Below are 25,224 nucleotides of genomic sequence, written 5' to 3' on the forward strand. Positions count from 1 at the left end.
GCTCGAACTCACAAACCGGGAGATCATGCATGACCTGAGCTGAAGTTGGATGCTTAACCTACTGAGCCTCTCAGGTGCCTCAGAATTGTTATTAAAAAAAATTTTTTTGGGGGGGCGCCTGGGTGGCGCAGTCGGTTAAGCGTCCGACTTCAGCCAGGTCACGATCTCGCGGTCCGTGAGTTCGAGCCCCGCGTCAGGCTCTGGGCTGATGGCTCGGAGCCTGGAGCCTGTTTCCGATTCTGTGTCTCCCTCTCTCTCTGCCCCTCCCCCGTTCATGCTCTGTCTCTCTCTGTCCCCAAAATAAATAAACGTTGAAAAAAAAATTAAAAAAAAATTTTTTTTTGACGTTTATTTATTTTGAGAGAGGGAGAGGGAGGGACAGAGACACAAAATCTTCAGATTGAAGCAGGCTCCAAGTTCTGAGTTGTCAGCACAGAGCCCGATCCGGGGCTTGAACTCACAAACCACAAGATCATGACCTGAGCCAAAGTCAGATGCTTAACCAGCTGAGCCACCCAGGCTCCCCAGAACTGTTATATTAATTCAACAAGGTTTATTCATAACCTACCAGGGGCTGGCATTCCAGGTATACAAGTAAACCAAGATCTTGACCCTGGGCTCAAAATCCAATGAGTGGGGCAACAGTCATGTAAAATTACAACAAATCCTAGTAGGTGTTAAATACAGGTATAGAAAGTATACTATTGGATCCTGTCTTACGTTTCTGTGGGTATCATAACAAATGACTGCACCCTGGGTGGTTGAAAACAACAGAATTTATTCTCTTGCCATTCTGGAGGCCAGAGGTCCGGAATCAATTGGTCAGCAGGCCTGCACGTCCTCTGGAGTCTCAAGGGGAGAACACCTCCTTGCCTCTTCCAGCTTTTGGTGGCTCCAGGCACTCCCCGGCTTGCGGCCCCTTCCCCTCAACCTCTGCCTCCATCTACACATCATCTCCTCCTCTGTGCCTGTCTCACCTGAGGACACTTACCTTTGGATTTAGGGCCATCCAAGCAATCCAGCATGGTGTCATCTCAAGATCCATAACCCAATTACATCTGCAAAGACTTTTTTATCCAAGTAAGGTCACATTCACAGGTTCCAGGGATTTGGACACGATGTACCTTTTTGGGAGCCACCATTCAACCGAAGTAAAAAATGACTGGCGTTCCTTTAGTGCAACTTGAAAGGCAAGGTGATAGCTGAGCACTTCATAAGTACTATCTTATTTAATCCTAGTGTGTGGCAAGGTGGGCAGTCCTCTTAGCTGGGGCAGGGACAGCTAGCAACCGGATTCTCAAAGGAGATGGGGACAAGATCAGATTTGGATTTGGAACAATCGCCCTGGTTTTGGGGGTAGAGAATGGGCCGGGGGTTGAGAAGGGCAGAGGCAAGGGTGATTCCTGAGATGGAGGTGGGGGCTGGGGGGAAGCAGACATGGGGACAGTAGATTGTTTTCATCTGCAGTGAGGGCTTTTCACCAGCACTCCTTTAGCCCCTCCAGCCTGACCCCCCAGGGGTCTCAGCCTCGCTCTTTAGGGTGTTGTGGCTTCCCACCTGTGAGAGGGACGGTGAAGGTCGGGGCCCCATCTCCTCCCCACCCGGGCCTTCTCTAGCCATCTTTTGTTGTTCTAAAATCTTTGTCTGTTCCTTCTCATCCCCAGCAGGCCAGGGAGAGAGTTGTTAGCACATATTTCTATGGTGCCTCTTCCCAGAGGGGCCCTGGCTTGAGTGCTTTTGGAAACGTGACATTTCCACAGAGGCCCCGGGATTACTCAGCATTCACACATTGCTTCACACTCCATGGGCATGTGTCTTGCCTTCCCCAAATTTAACCTGTCTGGGCCTCAGCTTCCTCATCCGGGCTGGGGCAGAATGATGCCTCGAGTCTCTTTCTCTGCCATCTAGGGAGCCACAATTCCACAGGCTGCCTCTGGCTGCTGGCTAAGCACCTGGTCCCCAAGATCAAGTATCCCTTGGTTAGAGAGGCAGCAACTGACTGACTGGAGGAAGCTTCTTGAGGATTCCTGCTTGAGCCTGACTTCTATGTGGCCAAGAGCACATTCGGCATCCAGCCCCCTCTCTGCCGCCCCTAACTGAGGGGTCTCTGAGCCCCAGTTTTCTCACCCACGTAATGCGGGACGTTCGTACTTACGTCATAAAACTGAAGGAGACAACACAAACCACAGGGTCTGGAAGCACTGTGCTCTCTCTACTCGCTTCCATCTGCCTATTCGAGAGGTCAAAAGATCCAAGGGCAGCGAGTAGGCCGTGCAGGTGGACAGAACAAGTGGGGCACGGGGACCAGAAGGAGAGGCTGGAGCCACACCCACAGGGCACGTGCTCACACTGCACACACACTCACCCACGTGCATGCTGATCAAACACACTGATCACACATGCTCACTCACACCCATCACATTTGCTCACGCTCACCCTCATGCACATGCACACTGATCACACACGTGCGCACTGATCACACACATGCCCACTGATCACACAGGCTCCCAGATGCAACCAGAGACAGCTCGAGGGAGACAGCAGCCCACCCTGGAACAGTCACGCTGGGACAGAAGTGGCCAGAGTGCCTTGGGGATCCGGCCATGAGAGGGATGGGAGCTCCTCCCTTTGACTTGCTCCGGGGAGATCTGCCAACTGCTTGGGTTCCCATTAATTTCCTCCTTCCTCCCAGTGACCCCCTCTAGGGGTTAGTGCTGGGTCATTGCCCTGCCAGGACACACGGCCAGTGCGCAGGGGCCAGCTTTGTCCTGTATCACGTGACTCTCTCCTCCAGGTGACAGGATCCAAACCTCTGAGTTGGCAGGAGTTGACAAGGGGTCTGGTCCCTTATGGGACAGTGGTGTGGTGTCTGCCCATCCTTTGGGCCCACCTGTCCACTCTGTCATGCAGCGGATGCATGTCGCCTCTCTGCACTGTCTTGTTCCCTGCCTCGTCGTCCCTGAAGCTTGTGCACACCGGGAAGTACCCAGTGGTGTAGGGAAGCGAGTGCATGAATACTCCCCTCTTCCAGCCCTCCAGCGGAAAAGTTCTGAGTTGCTTTTTGCACTCATGGATTGAGCCCTACTGTCTGTGGTGACCACTCATCACACACCCTTGTATTTACCGGCTTCCCCACCTTCTTTCTCTGGGAATCACTTGTCCAATTAAACCAGCTGTATGCAGGCCCTGGTCTCGGGCTCTGCCTTCAGCTAAGGCCCCAAACAGGGCTCTCCTGGGGCCCAGCACCAGAGGAGCTAATGATCTTCTTTCCTCCCACTTCTCTTTCCCCAGGACACCAGGGTTCTGCTCAGATCTATTGTTTGCTAGATTCGGGAGCCGCCACATTTCCCCAGGGGCCCAAACCACTCCTGTTTATCCAACAACAATTAACACTCTGCAATCATCTCTAGTCTCAAACCATACAAGCAAAGAGGTACCTATCCTTTGTCCTGGGCTAGGGTGGGAGTCAGGACACCCACCCGAGCTGACACAGGAGCTGGGCGTGGTCTTACCAAGTAGGAAGCCGGGCAGGAGAACTCCAAGGCAGCTGACACCCAGGTTCTGTCCCCAGTTTAGGACATGCGTCCTAGGCAAGTCACCCACGCAGCCATTCACGGTCTTGGGTTGCGTGGGTGCGTGCCTGTGTGTACATGTGTTTTAAGATAGATACAAAATGTATAGCTTAGGAACTGAAGACACTTCCTACCCTTTTCTTGAGTGGGGTTATTTTTAATTTCCCTGGACCAGGACATTTCAGCATCAGTGAATGAGGCCCATGGGTTCCCTCAGGGGCAAGAGGTGCACGTACAAAGTGCCATTTCTTCCTAGGGAAATCATTCATTCAGTGACTATCTGGCTCCAGGTGCCGGAGAAGCTGCGGAAGGCTATCAGGGCCAGCTGCCCGTCTCCCACTAGTTGTGTTTTCTCTGATGTCTTCCGCATGCAGGACCTTGAGCTGCTTTCCTGCTCTGGAATATTCACTCAGTGGCCTCTGGCTCCTAGGGAGGCCCATGGGGCTTCCCACATCCCCAGGGAAGGGCTGAGCCCATACCCAGAAAGCAGAGTAGGGATGGGAATGTGCTCCGGACGCTCCCCTCCCCCGCGGAGCCTTGTCAGAGGCTTCAGGTCTCTGAGTGCGCCCCTTTCAGAACGAGTCAGATCCTTCCACCCAGTCCTGAAAGGCCCAGTTTCGGGTCATCTCTGATTGCCACCAGGGTGCAGCCGAGGGTCTGTCTTAATTGGTTATTTGGTGCCCCCACAGAGACGGCAGGCATCCTGAGGGCAGGGACTGTGTGGCTCCTCTGGCCTGCCCTGATGCCCGGCCCGGCTGTTGATCGGTGTCCACAGCAGAGAGAGGAGGATTGTGGAAGGTCAGGAAGTGGAGTAGTGTAGGCCAGTGATTAGGGCAGGAGGGGCAGTTAATCAGGCTTGTTTTTTTGTTTTTGTTTTTGTTTTTGTTTTTTTTTAACCAGGGGTATCTGTGCAGAAAACTCTCCCTTTGCTAGGTGAGTGTGGTACAAAGGCTGGGACGTGAGGGCAAAGGCCCAGCAAAGAACCCACATGGCCCGGGAGCTGGAGGTGGTCTTGCCAAGTAGGAAGCCAGGCAGGAGAACTCCAAGGATTGTCTTATTACCAGGAAAGGGGGAGGGTGCAATGTGGGTGTCCTTTGTCCCAAAGCAGGCCCAAACAGTATTTATCGGCTTTTCCCCCTTTATTAACACAGGTCCCTTTGTTAAACATAAAAATCATGTCTCCTTTAACATCCTGTAACAATTCAAAATAAAAAAAAAACTTTGGAACGCCAAACAAATTAAAACAAAGGGGAAAGGTGCTGTTTTATTCAAATTATGCTCCTCCAAACTCTGATGCTATGCCCCCCCGCCTTGGTAATCAATGCCCTGACAGGTTTGGACTGAGGTTGGCAAGTTTTCAGAATTAGTAGAGAGAAGGACAGAAACAGCTGTGATAGCATCAATTCTCTGATGAATCTATTCCTGAGGGATGTGAGGTGGCTGAGGCTTTGGAAAGGGCATTCGTGGATGACTCTCAGTGGCACGAAGAGACTTGTCCTTCCAGGGCCTGGATGGCTGAGTTTCTCTCCTCTCTGACTCATTTCTTCTGCTCTCCCCATGGAAGCCCATTCCCTAATGCTGCTGGCAGTCTTCAGCAACTCCCCACCCCCGACCCCTCACTACACACACGTTTTGTTCCCCTTTCCCTTTATCTAAATTCTTAAAGTCTGTGGTTGATCTTGGCAAGGTGTTCTGTCAAAGCCGAGAAACGTAATTTATACTAAGGTGTAAGAGACTAATAGGCTTAACCGTTCACAGGAGCATTTTAGTTTTTAAGCGGAGTTTGTAAACTCAGACCCATCTCAGGCAGGTGGAATGTGCACGGGAGATCTTTCTGAAGCGGATCTCTTGCGATTCCACGTGCCAGGTGCCTACCGGGCCACTCCTACCCTCCTCCTTCAGGAACAATTCAAACAGAGCTCAGCTGCGGGCCCTTCGGCGGAAGGCTTGGACTGCCAGGGTGGGCGGGGACACTTAGGCCCGGCGCGCCCGGCGGGGCAGCCAGCCCTAAACCTCAGTCCCGGCCTCTCCTCTCCGCGCCCAGAAGGAAGCCGCGGCCAAAGAGGCGGCGGCAGGGGTGCTGCGAGCGCGCCTCACCTGCGGGAGGGCACGTCCCGGGCTTTCATCCTCCGAGACCCGGCCTGCCCAGGGCGGAGGCGGGGGCATCGGTTCGCCCATCCTTCCTGCCCGCCGCCCACCCCGGCGCCTCCACGCAGCAGCCGCAGGCAGCTCGCCTCCGGCCGCTGGGGCGCGGGGCCACCGGGGCCCCTGCGACTCTCGCCCCCGCGCTCCTCCGCCTCCTACCCCACGCCGGCCGCGGGGCTGGATCGGGGCGCTCGCCCCCCCCGCCTCCAACTCCGGGACGCGCTCGCCGAGAGGGCGGCGACTGCGGGGAGGGAGGGGCGCCGCCCGCCTCCCGGGGCCTGGAGCGCGCGTGGCCCCGGAGCCGCCGGCGCCGCGCGGGGACTCACACAGTGCAGCGCGTCGCGCCCGGACTCGGCTGGCTCCGCTCGGCGCGCGGGCGGCCCAGAGGATGCTGGCGGGCTGCCCCGGCCTCGGCCCGCGCTCCCGCCCGAGAGGGCCCCGGGTGCGCCCCTAGCCGCGCCGCCGCCGCCGCCACCGCCACAGCGGGGGCGAGAGGGAGGGGTCCGGCCGTGCCGCGAGCCGCAGCCCCGGAGGCGGGCGTCCCCCGATTTTTCAGCCCCCGCCGTCTTCCTCCTCCTGCGGCCGGGCGCCCGCGGATGCTGAGGGGCAGCCCCGCGCCTCTCCCGGCCGGATCCCGGGCCTGACGGTGAGGGGGGGGGGGTCGCCCTCCTGCCGGGGACCGGGACGCTGGCGGGGCGGCGCGGCCCCCGCGCGCCACACGCGTGACCCAGCCCCGCAGCCCGAGCGGGGACCGGCCGGACCACGCGGCTCCCGAGTTCCCGCACAGGTAAATGCAGGGGCAGGCCAGCCTTCCCGAGGGCAGGTAGTGCCCGGAGGCGGAGAGCCTGAGCCGCCCAGGGTTGGGTGGGAGAAGGAAGTAAACACCAGGAAGATTCAGGAATCCCCGGGATGGCTCTGGTTGCTCCCGGGCACGTTTAATCTCCAGATTCTAAGGCTTGGGCCTGTTGGAAATTTAGGTGAGGAAGTCAGGGACTGAGGGAGAAGGGATGACACAGATGGACCCGGAGTGTGAGGGATGGAGAAGTGGCCGGGCCTCTGGCAAGCCACAGACAGGAAACTGGTGAGGACGGGACCAGGTATGAGTGTGTGTGTGTGTGTGTGTGTGTGTGTGTGTGTGTGTGTGTGTTCCGGTGGTGGCGTGAGCGTGGGGGTGACTGGAGAAGGCCCTGGTCCTGGAGCCTCGGGCAGCAGCGATTCGTTCGGGAGGGGTAGGATGGGTCATGAGAAACCACAGATGGGAATGAAGAGCCGTGTATCTACTTGGCGTTGTCCTTCTAAGTTCCAGATCAGCGCTGCCTGTGCCCTGGAGACCTGCTCTGCATCCTGCTGGAGGTGGCCAGCCCTCGCGAGCCCTGGTAGGCGGCCCGTTCCAGAGCCCTTCCTCTGATCCCGGTACACCTCTCCTGGGCTGGTAGAAGCAGACAGTCACCAGGATGCCAAGGAACCAGGGCTTTTCCGAGCCCGAGTACTCGGCTGAGTACTCCGCCGAATACTCGGTCAGCCTGCCCTCTGACCCCGACCGCGGGGTGGGCCGGACCCATGAAATCTCTGTCCGGAACTCGGGATCCTGCCTCTGCCTGCCTCGATTCATGCGGCTGACCTTCGTGCCCGAGTCCTTGGAGAACTTGTACCAGACCTACTTCAAACGGCAGCGCCATGAGACGCTGCTGGTGCTGGTGGTCTTTGCGGCCCTCTTCGACTGCTACGTGGTGGTCATGTGCGCAGTGGTCTACTCCAGCGACAAGCTGGCTCCCCTGGTCGTCGCCGGGATGGGATTGCTGTTGGACATCCTCCTCTTCGTGCTCTGCAAAAAGGGGCTGCTCCCCGACCGCGTCACCCGGAAAGTGGTGCCCTACCTGCTGTGGCTGCTGATAACTGCCCAGATTTTCTCCTACCTGGGCCTGAACTTTGCCCGCGCGCATGCGGCCAGCGACACGGTGGGCTGGCAGACCTTCTTTGTCTTCTCCTTCTTCATCACGCTGCCCCTCAGCCTCAGCCCCATCGTCATCATCTCCGTGGTCTCCTGTGTTGTGCACACACTCGTCTTGGGGGTCACCGTGGCCCAGCAGCAGCAGGATGGGCTGAAAGGCAGGCACTTGCTGAGGGAGGTGAGTCCCGCCTTGAGTCCCACCCAGGGGCTTCCCTTCCCACCAGCTCTCCTGCGAGGTGGTACCAGTTTCAAAGGTGGGATGGCATTGTTGTCTTTGCCCTTGAGTCCACATATGTTGGGGGAGTGCCTCCGGGGCCCTGGGCTGCTTGTACAGAAAGACCGTCTCTCTCTCAACCTCTGGAGTTTCTCTGGAGCTTTTCTGTACTTGGCCTGAGGGAGTGGAGGATGTCAGGACATTGGGCCTCAGGACCACTCTGTCACCCGTGTCCAGCCCAGGTGGGCAGCAGGAAGGCCCACTAGGCCTGGTTCCAAGGCAGCGTCGTCCTGGTCATTGCTTCTGTCCTTGATCTCCAACAGAAAGACCTCTTATGGGGAAGGGGAGGGTTCCCTTAGCCTCTGGTCTCCAGCCTGTCCTTGACTAGCTTCAGCAGTTGACTGACTTGTGTGGACTCAGTGCCCCTCTGTCGGATGGGGACCGTATGTCTGCATAAGTGGTTGTTTTCAAGATCAGAGGGCATGTGGGCGAAGATGCCCTGGGAAACACAAAGGCGTGATGGTCCTAGATCCTGCGTCTGCCGCTGGGAGCTCACGGTGTGTAGAGCAGTTGGAAGGTGCGGGGACGTACATGGGGACAGTCGTGCTGGCCATGGTAGTGGAGGGTCTGCTAGTTCTTTGAGGACGCGTTCTGCTGGAAGGGGTGGAGTTTGGGCCACCACTTAACTAATCGCTCCTGGGAGGTGTGATTCTCAGCATCTGAGTTTATCTACTAACCCATCTGGAGGAGCCTGCGGGGCTTAATGAGTTCCACAGTCTTGCGCCCTACCTGCTGCCTCCTTTATTCGTGAGCCCAGAGATGGAAAGTGCCCTGTTCGAGGCTGCATAAGTAGTTACAGTGATCACATGCCTGGAGCGTCCATGTCTCGATTCCGGTTCCAGTGCTCTTCCTCCTATGTCATGATGCTGGCTACATCTCCGCCAAAGCCATTATCATGGTCTCTTGGGCTTGAGAGCTGAGTCTCCATGGGCCCAGCAGTGCCATAGGGGTTGATGCAAGAACCCCAGGGAGCCGTCCCATTGCCTCCCACTTGGTTAGAGGAAAACACAGGTTTTCTGTTTCAACTTTTTCCTGCTCATGCAGGGTCCTCTCTCAGGAAGCCTTGTGCGTTCTGCAGGAGCCCAGCCCCAGGCTGGTGCGCACGGGCCCCGTGAGTACACCAAGAGTTCCCTTGGTTTTTCTCCCGATGCCCTGTTCACATAAAGTGACAATCCGCCATTGCTACCTTGACTTTTGAGTCCGTGAACTTTAGCTTGTGCCTCTGCCAGTCAAGGGTCCTGCTGGAAGCTATCTGGGGAAGAGTGGCAGGGGTCATTCCTGCTTGGAAATGGTAGGAAGCACAGCTCAGAGCAGACAGGCGGGTGGGCATGGCAGCCTTTGGGGTCTGACCTCCAACTCAGAAGTGTTACTTTCTACTAAACAGTCACTTCTGGCATCTTCCTCCCTGTCTGGGCCCCTGGACCACAGGAGTTTCCCATATGCTTCGCTGTCCCTTAAGAGAGCAAAAACAAATTCTCCCCTTTGAAGCCCAGCCACTAAACTCGTGATTTGCCGGTATCCTTTGGGTGCTGCTAAGAAGAGACAAAAAACCCAAAAGATTAGGAAACCTGGAAAAAAGAAAATGAAGTAAATAGAAGATAACAATATTAGCATCCCAGGAGAGCATGGCCTTGGCATGGAAGCAGTGCCCTGAATGTGACTTTGGGAATGGAGGGGAAGGAAGAGGTCCCTCTCAAGGTCCATTTGGGAGCCTGAGATAGAATGCAGGAGGCCCCAGCTTTCAGTGGGCTGCATTCCAGAAGTTTGAGTCACTTGTTTGGAACTAATGTGCCTTTTTAAAAGGTGCCTGGGTTCCCAGACCCACTTGCCCAAGTTGTCCTTAAGTCACAGAGTCCCTGCATTCAGTATTTCTGAATGTGGTGGAAATTAAGCCCCAGGTGGCTGTGTGCGCTGTGGGGAGAACACTGGATATATCTCTCCTCCAGCTGTGTAATGAAGCAACACCCACCTGCCCTCTGCTCCTGCGGGCCCATGTTACCTCCTGGGATCAAGGGTAGGATGGGACGGAGATGTGAGAATGGGGCAGCCGGATCCCCAACTAGGGTAACCCCAGGAATGTTCTCCAGACCCCAGCACCACCGTGCTTTTCTTTCTCTTGCCTAAAGACTCCCCTTTTCTTTTTCTTTGCCCATCACCTGTTGGATCCAGCCAGTGACTCCCTCCTGGGCCGGTGGGGGGCGGTGAATTGGGTTCCAGCAGGCACTGGGTCCGGGGGCTTTGGGAATGCTCCTGTTGCTGCTGCCACCGGCAGCACTAAGAAGCATTTTCACTGTCGATGGCTTCCTCCTCTGCACCCTTCGTGCTCTCGAACCCATACTCCTCTAGTGGGGGGTAGGGGATAGACAGGGACAGGGAGACCTCAGGGTAGCCTGAAATGTCAGCGGCAAGACATCCAGCCTGCCCTGGGCTCTTCTCCTAGGAGGCGGGAAGGTTGGGGTTCTGACCAGAAAAGTAGGTCGAGCCGGGCTGTCAGATGGGGTGTGGGATTGGGGTGTTGCTGGGGTTTCACTTATTAGTGGATGAGTGAAGATTACTGAGCAATAGTATGGGCCTTGCTGCCTGTGGGGTCTGGGGATAATGGGAATCAGACAATCCCAGTCCGAGGCTGGGGGGTGTAGGGGAGCTGGGCTGGGGGGAGCAAGCTGCAGCTAGTGGGGTCTCCGCCATCCCTCCCCTTGCCTGGGTCCTGGCGCCACCCTCCTCTTATGGCACAACTTGCCCTCTACTGCCCCAAACTGCCCCTTAGGGTGATGTGATGGAGCAGGATGGGGTCCAGGGCAGGGCTAGGCAGCAGCTGATGGGGGAAGGGGGGGTGGGCAGAAAACGCAGCTAAGGTGGTAGGGAGCATTCCTGAGGCCAGTGGCGATTCCCAAGACCCTCAATGCGTCCACAAAACCTGTTCCCTTCTGGCGGGGTTGTTAAAGAGTCTGTGACCGGTTAGGGGCAAGGAACAATATTTGAAAACTATTTCATAGCAGAAAGGCTGTTTGGGAGCAAAATTTTCTCTTGGAATTAATAGCCTGTTAAGACCTTTATTTACAAATGGGAACACGATATGCCGGGGATGTGTAATTCCTTCACATGTACACATCACACAGCATTCACCCCATGGATGGACATTCTGCTCCGGGGGGGCTGGAGGCAGCTATGGGAGGGATATTGTGTGAGAGGGCTGATGCTTCCAGACTCCCTCATCCACAGGCTGGAGTTTAGGGTTCTATATACATCATCCCATTTGATTCTGGATGTTACTGGCTCCATTTTACAGATGAGGAAACTGAGGCTCAGGGAGGTTGAGAGTTAGTGGAGGGGCTGGATAACGGGGGAGGGGTCCCTGCTGAGTGAGAAGGGGGGATGATGGGGAGAGGGGGCAGGACATATCCAGAGGCTTCCCTGAGATCCTCTCTTCCTCTGGAATGCAGGCTTCTGAGCCTCTTCCTGCTTCTCTGGCTGCCCCGAAATGCGTTCGCTGAGTGGTGTTGAAGAAAGGTACCAAGAGGTGGGAGGCCCTAAAATATCACAGCAGGTACCCCTGTGTCTCCCCCTGGGAATTGGATACAAGGAAGGGAGAGGCCATGACGGACTCTCCCTGGTGGGGACATGGCTGGGTGGGTATGTGTGAGATGAGATGTGATGAATTGGGGCAGGAGGACAGCAGGCTGGGGGGCTCTGAGCAACCAGAGGCATCAGGGTGAGAGAGGCAGGCGTGCAGGAAACGGGCGGGGAGGCAAAGCCACCGTCCCAGAGTGGGACAGAAGGGTCAACCCTCTGCGCCGTGTGCGCAGCTGGGCATGTTTTAGGAACCAGAATACTAAGGAAAGGTGTAGAAGGGATGGGGAGGCATCAAATCCAGCTGTGGAAGAACAGTGCATTACTGAACATGGAAACAACTTTGCAGAAAATCACCCCTCAATCCCATCCCGGGTGTGTGTGTGTGTGTGTGTGTGTGGCCTTTTCTGATCCTCCTGTGTGTGAGAACAGCTTTTCTAGTACGTCCTTGTCGTGCATATGCAGTGGGTCCTGACTTTCACCACGTTACCTCACTCATGTTTGGCCATGAATATCGGCTCCCTCATGTTTATTTTAAATTGGCACTTTATCATTAGCTGGTTTTCCTGGAGAGTAAACTAAAGCCTCGGGCTGGGCCAGTAGTGGGGGACTGGGTAGCAGTGCCAGTCGGACCCCAGCATCCATGCCCGGGTCTCCCCTTGCCCCGCCCCCAGGCTTGCTTTGTAAACTCCAGGATGCACACACACGTACGCCCCTGGACTTGGTCTGCCCAACAGCCCTGGTGAATGCTCCTTGAGGTGGACTTCCTAGGACTCCAAGGTCATTCTCGTTCTCCAGTTCCTTCACGTTTGTACGCTAAACCCCCTAGGGTGTTCCAACCCGGAATACATATTCAGACCTTCCCTCCCTGGCCCCGCCTCCACTGTGTCCTCTTGATAGGCACTTTTTTTTTTTTTTTTGAGACTGAGCATGGTGAATGTGGTGAATGAATAAGCACAAGGGAGGAGCAGAGAGGTATGGGGAGAGAGAATCTTAAGCAGGCTCCACGCTCCGTGCTGAGCCCCACGCGGGGCTCAAGCCTGCAACCCGGGGATCGTGACCTGAGCTGAAATCAAGAGTTGGACATTTAACCAACTGAGCTACCCAGGCACCCCATTGATACGCACTCTTGATGATAGGCTTCTGTGGGTGTAATCCTGACCAACGCTCAGCTGTGTGTGCTCAGGGGGAACCCCACGTGCAGGGCCAGGCCCACTGAATATGGAGTATAGACAGGATGCCCTCATTCACTGAACTCTTGGTGTGTTTCTGGTAAGTAGCTCCCAGCAAGAGGTAGATATTGTTTTCATTTACAGATGGGGAAACTGAAATGTTTATAAGTGACATGACTGGTCTAAGGCCATATAGCGAGCAGGTGGCAGATCAGGATTCAAACCCAGATCAGTGAGGTAACAGAGTTCCTTCTCTTCAAACATAAAAGAACCCGTTAGACTGTCTTTCCTCAGACCTGTTGAGCTAAAGTTCCAGCAGGGATAGGGTCCCAACCCTCAGAAGGCGCTATGCGACAGAGGATGAGGTGTTTCTAGGGGCAGGCATATTGCTACTGATCAAGGCGTAGAGCTGTCCAGAGATTGAATGGGGGTTGCAACCAAAAGCCTACATACTTCTGTGACTTCTGGAGATTTCATTAGGTCCTAGGACAGTGTAGTTCCTGATGTCTCTGCAGCGATGACCCATTCATCAAGAAAATATTAAGTTACATTTAGTATAAGATGGGGTGTGGTATTGCATTCTAAAAACCTTTTTGGCCAGAGTTTGATAAAAACTAGTTTGGATATTTTGGTTCTCTAGGAAACTCTTTAATGTGGAATGGCCCACTTCTCTTTGGCCTTACCGCACGTAAATGCATCCAATTTACTAAGTGTTTCAGTTATCTATTGCTGTAACAACCTCAGAATAATAGCTTACTATCTTATTCTGTGGGTTGACTGTGGTCAGCTGGACAGTTTTTTCTGTTTCAGGTGGCACTGGCTGGGGTCACTCACTTGACCGCCTGGGCTGTTGCATTCAGCCATTGGCATTCAGCTGACCACTATGCTGGAAAGCTCTAGGGAGGCCTGGAGCCTTGGAGCTCCTCTAAATGACCTCTCCACGTGGTTAGCCTGGGTTTCCTCACAGGTGTGGTGGTCTCTGGGAGGAAATGGCAGCTACCAGAGTTGTTTTTAGAGGCTAGACTGGTCACTGTGGTCAAAGAAGGTCACGCTAACCTGGATGCAAGATAAGGGGACCTTCTACCCCTTGATGTGAGAGTGGCCTGTGCATACAGGGAGGAAAGGGATGGAGAGCAGGCATCCTCTGAGGCTGCCTACCAAACCAGGGGACACATGGAGGATGGTAGGGAGAAGGGGTTAAAGAAATCCATGAGTCTGGGTGGGATACCAAAATACCATGTGACCACAGGATGCTTCAAAAGTTAGAAATGTGGTCCAGAGCAAGGCATAATATAACTTCTTTAAGGTATTGCTTCTCTGTGAAATCCATCATTTCTGTGATTTTTCAGAAATTTTTAGAAACTGCAGCGCACATAAAAAAAGACAGTGGCTCATAGTTCATTTGCGTGAGCTTTTCATGCATTATATTCTTGAGAAGAATCCTCTGGTCAAGGGTGCAGACCTGCTCTGTCCAGGGCACTGTGCCCATTTACAGGGAAGCTGTCTCTGTGTCCAACCACAACCCCAGCACCAGTGCTGGTCCTTTCTCTCCACACATCATCTAGATCAGCATCCTGGCTTTGATATTTGTATTCCTTTCCCAGGAGGTGGGAGTTTGCTCATGTACATGTTTCAGAAACATGTCAAATTTGTCTTTCTTAACAGGTTGTCATTGCCTCAAGGAGAGGTTAAGACTGATCATATAATTCCTTTGCAGCCCTTTGTGGTGCCTTGGTTGTGACTTCGCTCTATAAATGTTGAATATGTACATTCCTGCTCTGGTTTTGCCTTTATTTCCTTTCCCATCAACGCATTGAGAGTTTCATAAATCTTTGGCTAGATCCAAGATCGGGGAAATGTTTTAGGGTAAGCCGAGTGATTTGAGAATTATTATTTTTAAGTTTATTTATTTTGAGAGGGAGAGGGAGTGCAAGAGAGAGCATGAACCGAAGAGGGCCAGAGAGAGAATCCCAAGCAGCCTCCATGCTGTCAGCACAGAGCCCCATGTGGGGTTCGATCTCACAAACAGGGAGATGATGACCTAAGTTGAAACCGAGAGTCAGATGGTTAACCCACTGAGCCACCCAGGAACCCCAAAAATTATTTTTTAAAGAAAGATTTATATAAAACCTTTCAGGGGTGCTAATCAATACTCCTTTGCCACTTGTTCATATCCTTGTGTAGGGAAAAACAGCAATAGAGGAGGGTTTTTAGGAGCCCAAAAAATGGGTCATAGATATCCTGTTGGCCTAATTCTAATCTCCTTGCACAAAAATGATTTGTGTGAGATCATTTAGGAGAATGGCTGAGCAGAGTTGGAGCTGTTACCATCCCACCTTCTCTGCTTGTTCCTGTAGTTGGAGAAACTTAATTCCTTCCATCACTTATCAAACATTTCATCAGGGTAGTAAGCATTGATCTAGTCAGAGTATACAGAGAATGTCTAAAACTTAGCCCCTTCCTCAAGGAGCTCATGGGCTATGGTGCAAGTCCTGTTAGTGAGGACCTACCTAGGGAAACCAGAAGGCTTCTAAGGAGCTGGCCATTGAGCTGGAATTTGAAGGATGAGTAGGAGTTTGCTAAGTGGAGTAATGGGAGCGGGGCTTCTCAGTCAGAGTGCTAGGAGGTTCTCACTTGGTCAGGACTGGTGAGCATTATTCTGTGACAGGAGCATGAGTGGGTGATAGGAGCTGGAGAGACAAGGTGCAGAGAAGCCAGATAGCAGAAAGGCTAAAGGATTTTTTGGCCTTTATTCCTACAATGATGAGGTCCATTGTAGGAATTTTAGCAGGGGCAGATAGGATCTGATTTGCATTTAGAAGAGTCATTCTGTTGGACTTGAGTGAGGGCAAGACTGATTAGGAGACCTCTAAAATCATCCAGGCATGATGCCGTGAGAGCCATCCACCAACATGGAAATGGGATGGAGAAGAGGACTTCAGTTTGAGGTGTCCATGGGACATCTGGGTAGAACTATCAGATTATTCAGTGGGTAATTATTTGAAAAAAAATTTTTTTGATGTTTATTTTTGAGAGAGAGAGAGAGAGAGAATGAATGAATGAATGAATGAGAATGAATGGGGGGGGGGGGACAGAGAGCAAGGGAGACACAGAATCCAAAGCAGGCTGCAGGCTTTGAGCTGTCAGCACAGAGCCTGAGTGGGGCTCGAACTCACGAGCCGTGAGATCATGACCTGAGCCAAAGTTGGATGCCCAACCGACTGAGCCATCAGTGGGTAATTATTGAACACCAGGCCCTGTGTTCAAGATCTGGAGCTTAGAAGAGAAATCTAGAGTTTCAGATTTGGGAATCATTAGCATTTAAATGGCCCCCATCACCACAGAGAGGGTGCATTTTGCCCAAGGAAAGTGTGGAATCCAGAGAAGTGGGCTTAGGACCTAGCATTAGGGAGGAGCCCAGATGAGGAGTTCCCTAGCCCAGAGCATCCATGCCCCACCCCATCTACAAATACAGCTTAATTTCTTCCTTGCCCATATGGATGCCTCATTTCTTTTTCTTGTCTGATTGCTATGGCTCGGTCTTTCAGCACCATGTTGGATAAACATGGCAAGAGTAGACATGTTTGTGTCGTTCCTGATCTTAGAAGAAAAGGACTCAGGTTTTCACTATCAGGTATGATGTTAGCTGTGCATTTTTCATATATGGCCTTTATTACATTGAGGTATGTTCCCTCTGAACCCACTTTGTTGAGAGTTTTTATCATGAACAGATGTTGAATTTCAGCAGATGCTTTTTTTGCATCTTTGAGATGATCTTATGATTTTTATCCATTTTGTTGATGTGGTGTATTGTGTTGATTGATTAGCAAATATTGAACCATTCTTGCATCCCTGGAATAAATTCCACTTGATTGTGGTGAATGATATTTTTAATGTATTATTGAATATGTTTTGCTAGTATTTTGTTGAGGATTTTTGCATCTGTGTATATCAGGGATATTGACCAGTAGTTTTCTCTCTTTCTCTTTCTTTCTTTTTTTGTGATGTCTTTGGCTGGTTTTAGTGTCCGCATAATGTTGGCCTCATAGAATACATTTAGAAGCTTTCTTTGCTTTTCTATTTTTTGGAATAGGTTGATGAAAATTGGTATTGTCTCTTTATTTTTTTTTATTTTTTTTTAAATTTTTTTTTCAACATTTATTTATTTTTGGGACAGAGAGAGACAGAGCATGAACGGGGGAGGGGCAGAGAGAGAGGGACACACAGAATTGGAAACAGGCTCCAGGCTCTGAGCCATCAGCCCAGAGCCCGATGCGGGGCTCGAACTCATGGACCGCGAGATCGTGACTTGGCTGAAGTCGGACGCTTAACCGACTGTGCCACCCAGGCGCCCCGGTATTGTCTCTTTAAATGTTTGGTAGAATTCTCTTGTGAATCCATCTGATCCTGGACTCTTATTTTATGGTAGTTTTGATTATCAATTCAATTTTGTTACTAGTAATTGGTCAATTCAGGTTTTCTGTTTCTTCCTGATTAACTTTTGGAAGATTGTATGTTTTTAGGAATTTATCCATTTCTTCTAGGTTGTCCAATTTTTGGCATATAATTTTTCATAGGGTTCTCTTACAATCCTTTGTATTTCTGTGGTGTCCGTTGTTACTTCACTTTTGTTTCTGATTTATTTATTTTATTTATTTGGGTCCTTTTTTTCTTGATGAGTCGGGCTAAAGGTTTATCAATTTTGTTTATCTTTTCAAAGAACCAGCTCCTGGTTTCACTGATTTTTTTTTTTTCGATTTTTTTTTTTTCAGTCTCTGTCATTTATTTCTGGTCTTGATCTTCATTATTTCCTTTTTTCTACTCACCTTGGGTTTTGTTTGTTCTTTTTTTAGTTTCTTTAGGTGTAAGATTGGATTGTTTGTTTGAGCTCTCTCTCGGCCAGTCTATGTCTGATGCCTCTTCCTTCCTCTGATCAGGTTTTCAGCTGTTTCCTCCAGCAAAGTTCCTCTTTGTGGCTTCTAAGAAATTTCCTTTGATTAGTAATGAAGGTTTTTCTTTTCCCTTTCCTCTCTTCAAGAACGCTTTCTTTGTTGTAAACAGAACAGAAAATGACATGTTTAAGATGAAATCCCACCCCACCCTTCACCCCCATTTAAAACCCCAAAGCACGTGGTCTGGATTTGAACCTTTGCAAGATTTCCACGGTTGTGGTTTGTTATTCCTGCACCATTTCAAGACTGGTCCTCGTGAAATGTAACCAGCTGAGTCTGATCTGGCAGCATAAGGTCAGGCAGCTGCCCCTCCCAGTTCCATGGTCGGCTCTAAGTGGGCTTCTTGGCTACCCTGGGAAGGCTCTTTTTCACTCGGTGGGACCGGGTCCTGGATAATTGATCCCCGTGGGCCAAATTCTTAAGAGACTGACTGGTAAGCCCAAGGCTTGGTCACCAACTTGATGATAGTAGATGGACCTGGCTACCCTCCTAAGGAGGGAAACTTATGTCTGTTACTCGGTACATATTTGCTACAAATTCCTAAGAAACCAGATCAGTAATTTCCTGAAGGGGAATTGAGCAAAGGACAGTGCATGGTGCTGAGGGTGGGTCCTCATCTCAGGCTAGGAACTGCTCCTGCTGCCCATAGGCCCATTTCCCAGTGTTGGGCGACTCCGTCTGTTAGACATAGCCTCCCTCTGATAGCCAGGAAAATGGCACAATTCTCTCTCCAGCTCTTTTTCTAAACTCCTACATGTGATTATAGTTTATACTTCACAAGCACTCTGGAAGACACTAACACCCCCACCCCTACCCCCACCGCACACTGGGATTGTAGTTGTTTAAATCACCCATCTCTGGGAACACACCTGGGACCTTGTCTCTTTATTTCAGAAAGGACCCAATGTAGCGTGGTTATTTTAGGGAGCCTTTTCTCTTCCTTCCATAGTGTCTAGTCTCAGACCCTGCTGACCTCTATAGTTATAAACTAGTGAAGGGACCTTGGGGGCCTGGCCTGCCAATGGGCTTTGTGCTTTGAGAATCCATAAAGGCACCGGCTTCACAGTTATTTGACTCAAAGTACTTCCTAGCTCCCAACTTACCAACTATAAGAGCTTAGGCATGTTATTTAATCTGTCTAGTCTCTACCTCTATGAAATGGGGTAATCTTCCTTCACTGGGTCAGTGCAGTGATGAAATGCACTAACCTATGTACCTGGCTTTCCGGTGTAGGGCTGAGGCACCGCTGGGCCTAGCAGTGCCTGTTGCTCTGGCTTTTGCTGTCATTATTACTGGCTCCGCTGGAGAGGAATTTTAGAACAACTTGGGCCAATCCCAAGGGAGAGAAGAGAAGCTCCATGCTCCAGATGTCTGGAGGGCACCGTGGTTGGGTCATTGGAAACTTAACTCCCCTTATTGGGGGATAGGGGAGCTAGGCCAACATTTTGTTGTTGTTTCCTTAGACATGTTAGAGGGAACGTACTTTTCAGGTGAAGTTTCCCATGAGGACAAAGAACACTGGACTTTTAACGCAGGCTTTTTGTCCTTTGATTTTTTGGGGGGTTTCTTTTGCTTGTTTTTGTTTTGTACCATAGCAGTGACCTTTCATTTAATGTCTTTCTCTATTTTGAAAAGGATGAATTAAGAGTAGGTAGCGGGTGAAGAAAGGCTCCAGAATGATTTGGACTGGAGGAATGTCAAACCATTCTTCCATTGGGTCAAATCACTTGGGCCATGTGGAGCTTGGTTTCTTTATTGAGAATAAAGAGGACCCTGGGGCTGTGGGACAGCCCTCCTGGGTGGCCTCGCTTTGCTTTTCTTCACCAGCATATGCTAATACACACTTCATGAGACTTCTCACTGGATTTGGAGGTGGAAAGGATCTTCAGGGCTCATGGTCCAACTCGCAGGCTGTGGAGTCCCCAACGCATACTCTAGTCTTGGCTTCCATTTCTCTGGGGATGGGGCACTCCCCTTCCTTCAGAATAGCCTCATTGGTCTGAAGGTGCTGTTAAAACTAATTACAATGGACATTTACATAGATCTTTAAAATATTTTTTATCTACTGAATGTCTTTAGGCCTCATACCTACTTTGAGTTGATATTCTTGCCTCTGGCACTGTAGATGGAGAGAAAGGGAAGGAAGGACATGGTGCAAATATGGTGCCCAGAACCACAGTGAAAATGCAAGCAGGTTAATCTCAGGTCTTCCAGATCAAATGCAGTGAAAATGCTCTTACCAGGTGAGATTGGGACATGTAAGTGGTCAGTTAATGTGCAAAGTTCTCGTGATGGTGGCCACACAGCTGTGTGTCAAAACACATAGACTCGACACCAAAAAGAGTGAATGTCACTGTAAGGAAAGGGACTAAAAATCAAAGCTTGGAAAGATAGTAGGCGATGGGTGACCTCAATACAGTGCGGTAAGAGCTGTGATACCTCTGCGGACACACTGTGGGGTGAGGGAGCAGGCTTGGATGGGCCCTAATAGAGCCTTTTGGGGCTCTGAATCATGATTGTGGGTGTAGTCACATAGCTGTAGGCATTTGTCAGCACTCATCAAAATACACACTTGCTGATTGTATGTAAAGAGTAATGCAGTGAGATAGATTTTTAGAAAGTCCGTAAAATCCAGGAACCCAAAGCAATTGTACGTATATACACATTTATATGTATTTAACATTATTTTGATTGAATACACTTAGCTATATTGTCACCTGCTTATCTTTTGTTGAGGGAAAGATCTTTCCTTTGTGTCTAGGTGCCCACATTGGTGTCCCTTGTAGTTAAGATGTGTCCTCTGTAATTTCCAGTTTCTTTTATTTTTATTTTTTAATGTTTATTTATTTTTGAGACAGAGAGAGAGACAGAGCATGAACGGGGGAGGGGCAGAGAGAGAGGGAGACACAGAATCGGAAACAGGCTCCAGGCTCTGAGCCATCAGCCCAGAGCCTGATGCGGGGCTCGAACTCACGGACCGCGAGATCGTGACCTGGCTGAAGTCGGACGCTTAACCGACTGCGCCACCCAGGCGCCCCTCCAGTTTCTTTTAAAGGAGAGAGAATTCAGTCGGAAATAATCTGGGTACAGGATTTTAGATTTTTATGACTTCCTGGCCATGTTTTTGCTATTATCTTGTTCACTTACTTTTTAAAAACATTTTTTTAATGTTTTTATTTATTTTTGAGAGAGAGACAGAACGAGTGGGAGAGGGGCAGAGAGAGAGAGAGAGGGAGACACAGAAGCTGAAGCAGGCTCCAGGCTCTGAGCTGTCAGCACAGAGCCCAGCGCAGGGCTTGAACTCATCATGAGCATGAGATCATGACCTGAGCCAAAGTTAGACACTCGACCGACTGAGCCGCCCAGGCGCCCTTATCTTGCTGACTTCTAATTTACTACTTTACTAATTTTAGCTGTTCACTCAAAAACTTCCAGAATATTCACTTTTCTTAGAAACAATTGCCTTTTTTTCAAACTCCTATTCTGTTTAGATTATATATAAATTATGTAAATAGGATACCAAAAAACAGCTGACATAACCAGGCTTGGGACTAAACACAGCTGCCTGTGGGGAAACACTCCAGAAGTTAGAGCAGAAATGCAGGAGTGTTCTAGAGAGGATCCTGCCAGCTGTGTGTGTAAGGCCAGTGGGTCTTATTGAGGGACGGATGGTCTTGACTCATCTGGAATATTCAGTGCTGTCCCACGCTCCTGGCCCTTCTATTTGAGCCCCATCCTGCCCTCTCTTAGTGTCTGTTCCCTGTTCAAGTGTATGCAGAGAGAGTGCTGTGCACCTGCCTCCTGTCTTCTGCCCGGCAGCCCTTCTGGTATTTGAATTCAGCCATCTCACTGCCCCTAGTCTCCTCCTCAGCCTAAACCACTTCTCCTTTCCAAGAAGTCCTCAGGTGATGTGGGTTTTGAACCGTATAGGATCCCAGGCATTTTTTTGTGTGCAAACTGCAACTCCGTACCCAGGGGCCCCTGCTCCTGTTTTACAGATGCTGTTCTCCTGCCTCATTGCAGGACACGAATACTAGAGGCAGAAATTCTTCTACAGCTATAATTTAAGGTTTGGTGGGGAGAATGGTCTCTACTCTTGGAAAATTTAGGTATTGAACCTTCGTGAAAGAATCACAGTCTGTGTAAACATTTACATTAATATAGAGAAGCCCACTGCTGCCTGGATGGTGGGACAGCTCTGTGGAGACTGTTAGAATGTTCCCCTGCCTGGCAGCATGTGCTGTTTAAGGGAGTGGGGAGAGGCAGAGGAGCCCTTTCAAGGGACCATTCAGCTGGGGACCGCTGGTCATGGCTGAGGGGTTGTTTTTGCCAACCTGGCTGCCCTCTGCCCATGGCCGTGACCCTCTGCAGCCTGCACGCCCCTCACGCTGTTTCCTTTCTCTGTTGCTTCTCTGCTCCCGTCACCCTGCCAGAGCAGCCGAGATTCGCAGGATTGCCAAGTTAACCAGAGTCTGACCCATCCTCTTTTTTGCCTTTTTCGTCACAGGGATGCTGCATGTGGTATTGATCATCTAGACTGTGTAATCTTATTTGTTTGTCTATTGATGGGTATCTGTTGTCCATCTAGCTAGTAATTTATCTTTTCATTCAGCCAAACACATAGGTTCTAGATGCATGTTTGCACAAGTTGCCAGGTGCTGGGGCTACAGAGAAGAATAACCTGGGGTCCGGCCTGCAAGAGGGACCTGACTTGTTTTATTTACTTTCTTAACACCAAAACAGTTTGTCCAGATACGGACACGGCACAGAGCGGTCCCTCCATAAATATTTGTTGAATGTCAGTGCTTGAATTTTTATTAGGTTGAATCACATGAAATTACCAATATCCAACCATGTTCAATCGGCAAGAAATGCTAATTGCATTTCATACGGTTCAATCTACTACAACAGTAACAGATGTGTCCATTATGGAAAGCCCAGAAAATACTAAATAGTGTGGAAAAATATTACCCATAGTATTAGCCCTCAAGGGTGCCTACTGGTGGCATCGAGCCCCCTTTTATATCTGGATCAATAGGTATGAAGATTGATTTCCCTCCACCTAGGCAGGAGTTGTAAAGAGTAGCCGTGAAAGCCCCTCTTCCCAGCCCCCTGCCCCACTCCCCTTCCCATAGGCAACCATTGCCAAGTCTTTGGTGTATTTGCAGAGAGCTTTCTATGAATTTGCATATTTATGTGAATCTATGCACATTTAGGATTGAGAGATTATTTATACATTTATGCAAATCAGTGAAAGTATGACTGTGCTGACGCCTACATGCTCCTCGCTGGTAACCAGTTTCCCTCTCAAGGTGGGCAGTCCACAGCCCTTTCCTCCTCCAGCCAGGAGGTCCCGCCTGAGGTCCACACTGGTGGCTTCTTGTGTGTAGTCGTGTGGCTGCTCCTTGAGTGGAGGAAGAGCCAGGCTGGCGTGGCAAGCTGCTCCCGCCAGCCTCCATGTGACACAGCAGGAAGGACTGTGTGTGGGTCCCACTGAGCAGGAAGCGTAGGCCCAGCCCAGCCCAGCCCAGCCCAGCCGGCTGGGTACAGGACAGCAGCATCTCAGCTGGGAGCCAGGGGCTGCCATTAGTCCTGGCACCTGCAGTGGCCCTTGTGCAAGTGGTTTACTCACTGGGACGCTCCCAAGCATCTAAATCCAACACAAGTCAACTTGCAGGGTGAAAGAGAGAGGGTGGCGGTTTGTACAGGAGGAGGGAAGCCAGGCCAGGAGCTAGACGCCCGCGGATCTCTCGGTGAACCCTGAGCCTCTGTTGGAGGGTTGGGGCTCTGTAGTGCCCATGTTTCTGTCAAGTGCTGACATCCTTTGTGTTTCTGATTTTGCCCATTTCACCGTTGTTTTGTCAGTGAACAGGAGTGGAGTTCAAACTCTGCCCCTCTGTGGATGCTGGGGTCTTAGGCAAGCCATTTGATGTCACTGAGTTTGGTTCGCTCTTCTGAAAGTGAGAAGGATAGAGGGGCATGTACCCGATGAGTAAGTGCCAGACCCGAGGCTGATGCTGGGGTTCCAGGGCCGGATCTGCCATTTATCAGCTTTGTGATCTGGGTCAGGTTGCTTAGCCCTGTCTGTGCCTTCTTCATGAAACCTCTAAACGAGTTACCATAGGTAAAGCTCTTAGACTAATGCTTACCTCACAGGTTTGCTGTGATGATGACCCACCACTGGGTTGTGGCAAGGACTGTATGAGATAATGAGTGAAAGCACTTTGTAAACAATGAAGCCGTGTTTAGATGCAAGTGTTATTATGTGTTGATAACTATGTTAAATACAAAAATGTATCCCCGTTGAGAGGTGCTCAGCAGCATTTTGCTTGAGTGGAATTTACAAATTGGGATGGGTTGAGGTTTGCATCTAAGAGGATCTTGTTCCTGCTGCGCTCTGTCCCCTACTGCCCTTGTTGCTTCTGCCAGGTGGGGATAGCCTTGGGGATATTACTGTTTCCAGAGAAAGAATGCTGAGACCCAGAGGGGAAGTCACTTGCTTGAGGTCACACAGACAGTGTCAGTCATCCCAGCCCCCATCTGTAGCCTCAGTCTCCTGGCCCCCAAACCAGTACTCTTCCACCCACTCAAAGAGGGAGCTAAGGAACACCACGACACCTGTTTATGTGGTGAGGCAGGGACCTGCAACAGTACAGGAGATGGAGGGCCTGTTCATGAGTATCCCATATCCACCCTATGTGGAGATGGGAGAGCTTCAGAGGGATATGGGTGGAGGGGTAGGTGGGCACTGGGACTTGGGGTGACAAGGGTGAGTGAGGGGCTACTGGGGTATTAGGAATTTATTCAGGTGGAAGGCTTTTGAGTGTGTGGTTGTGTGGGGAAGATGATGGGAACAGGAGGTGGGGATAGAGGGAGGGGAGGTGACCTGATGTGAGAGCACTCGAAGGAGCTGGTCTGGAGTTCTGTGCCTTGAAAGAGTTTCCAGCGTGAAACTGAAGTGGCTTCAGGCTTCAGATTTTTGCTGGGGAACTGCTCTTGGTTGCATGGTTAATCTTTTGTTCTCCCAATCTTGGGACTTGTTTGCTGCCCTGGGGCCAGGGCTCTCTCCCCAGAGACCTGGAGCCAGGAACTGTGTGGCTTCCTGGGACACGATTGCCCGCCCATAAGATCTCCTGGCTTTATACAAAGGAAGTCACCGGCTGGCATGTTTTTTTCCCCCAACTCCTGAGAGGCCGTATTGAGAGAGACCGATCCGAGAGTAAATACCCTTAGATGTATTTCCTCTGGCTCAGAATAATTGACTTAATCTGTGATGTGGCTCATTTATTCCCTTTGGAAAAAAGAGAGATGCTGCCTGACTCACTCCTTCATGAGATACTGTTGCTCACCTTCTCCCTTAGGAAAGTCTCGTGCAGGCACATTTTGATATAATCATTACTTGTACTCCTGTCACAGAGAGAGCATGGTCCAGTACCTTTCCTTCTCCTGGGTATGAGAGTGGGGCTCATCCCAAGTTGACTGGAAGGATGTCCTCAAGCCTTCAAGGGGCCACTATGACCCACAAGACCTGGGAGTGTAGAGATAGAGCATCTTTCTGCCTCGGTTAGGAGAGGGCTCATGGAGGAGG

General features: G+C 50.9%; 1 protein-coding gene across 4 annotated transcripts in view; it reads left to right on the forward strand.

Moving 5' to 3' along the window:
- The first annotated feature begins 5,602 nt into the window (after positions 1-5,602).
- The window catches only part of ADCY3 (adenylate cyclase 3), a 91,321-nt gene continuing 71,699 nt past the window's right edge, over positions 5,603-25,224 (forward strand). Inside the window, exons 1-2 of one of the 4 annotated variants that reach the window (XM_043604397.1) lie at positions 5,603-6,504; positions 7,018-7,846. In XM_043604397.1, the coding sequence (XP_043460332.1) occupies positions 7,172-7,846 (675 nt within the window). In that variant the 5' untranslated portion in view covers positions 5,603-6,504; positions 7,018-7,171. The remainder of the gene's footprint in view (positions 6,505-7,017; positions 7,847-25,224) is intronic. The other 3 variants (XM_043604395.1, XM_043604398.1, XM_043604396.1) reach the window with 3 other exon arrangements.

Source organism: Prionailurus bengalensis, chromosome A3 (assembly GCF_016509475.1).
Source record: "Prionailurus bengalensis isolate Pbe53 chromosome A3, Fcat_Pben_1.1_paternal_pri, whole genome shotgun sequence".
Classification (NCBI taxonomy): domain Eukaryota; kingdom Metazoa; phylum Chordata; class Mammalia; order Carnivora; family Felidae; genus Prionailurus; species Prionailurus bengalensis.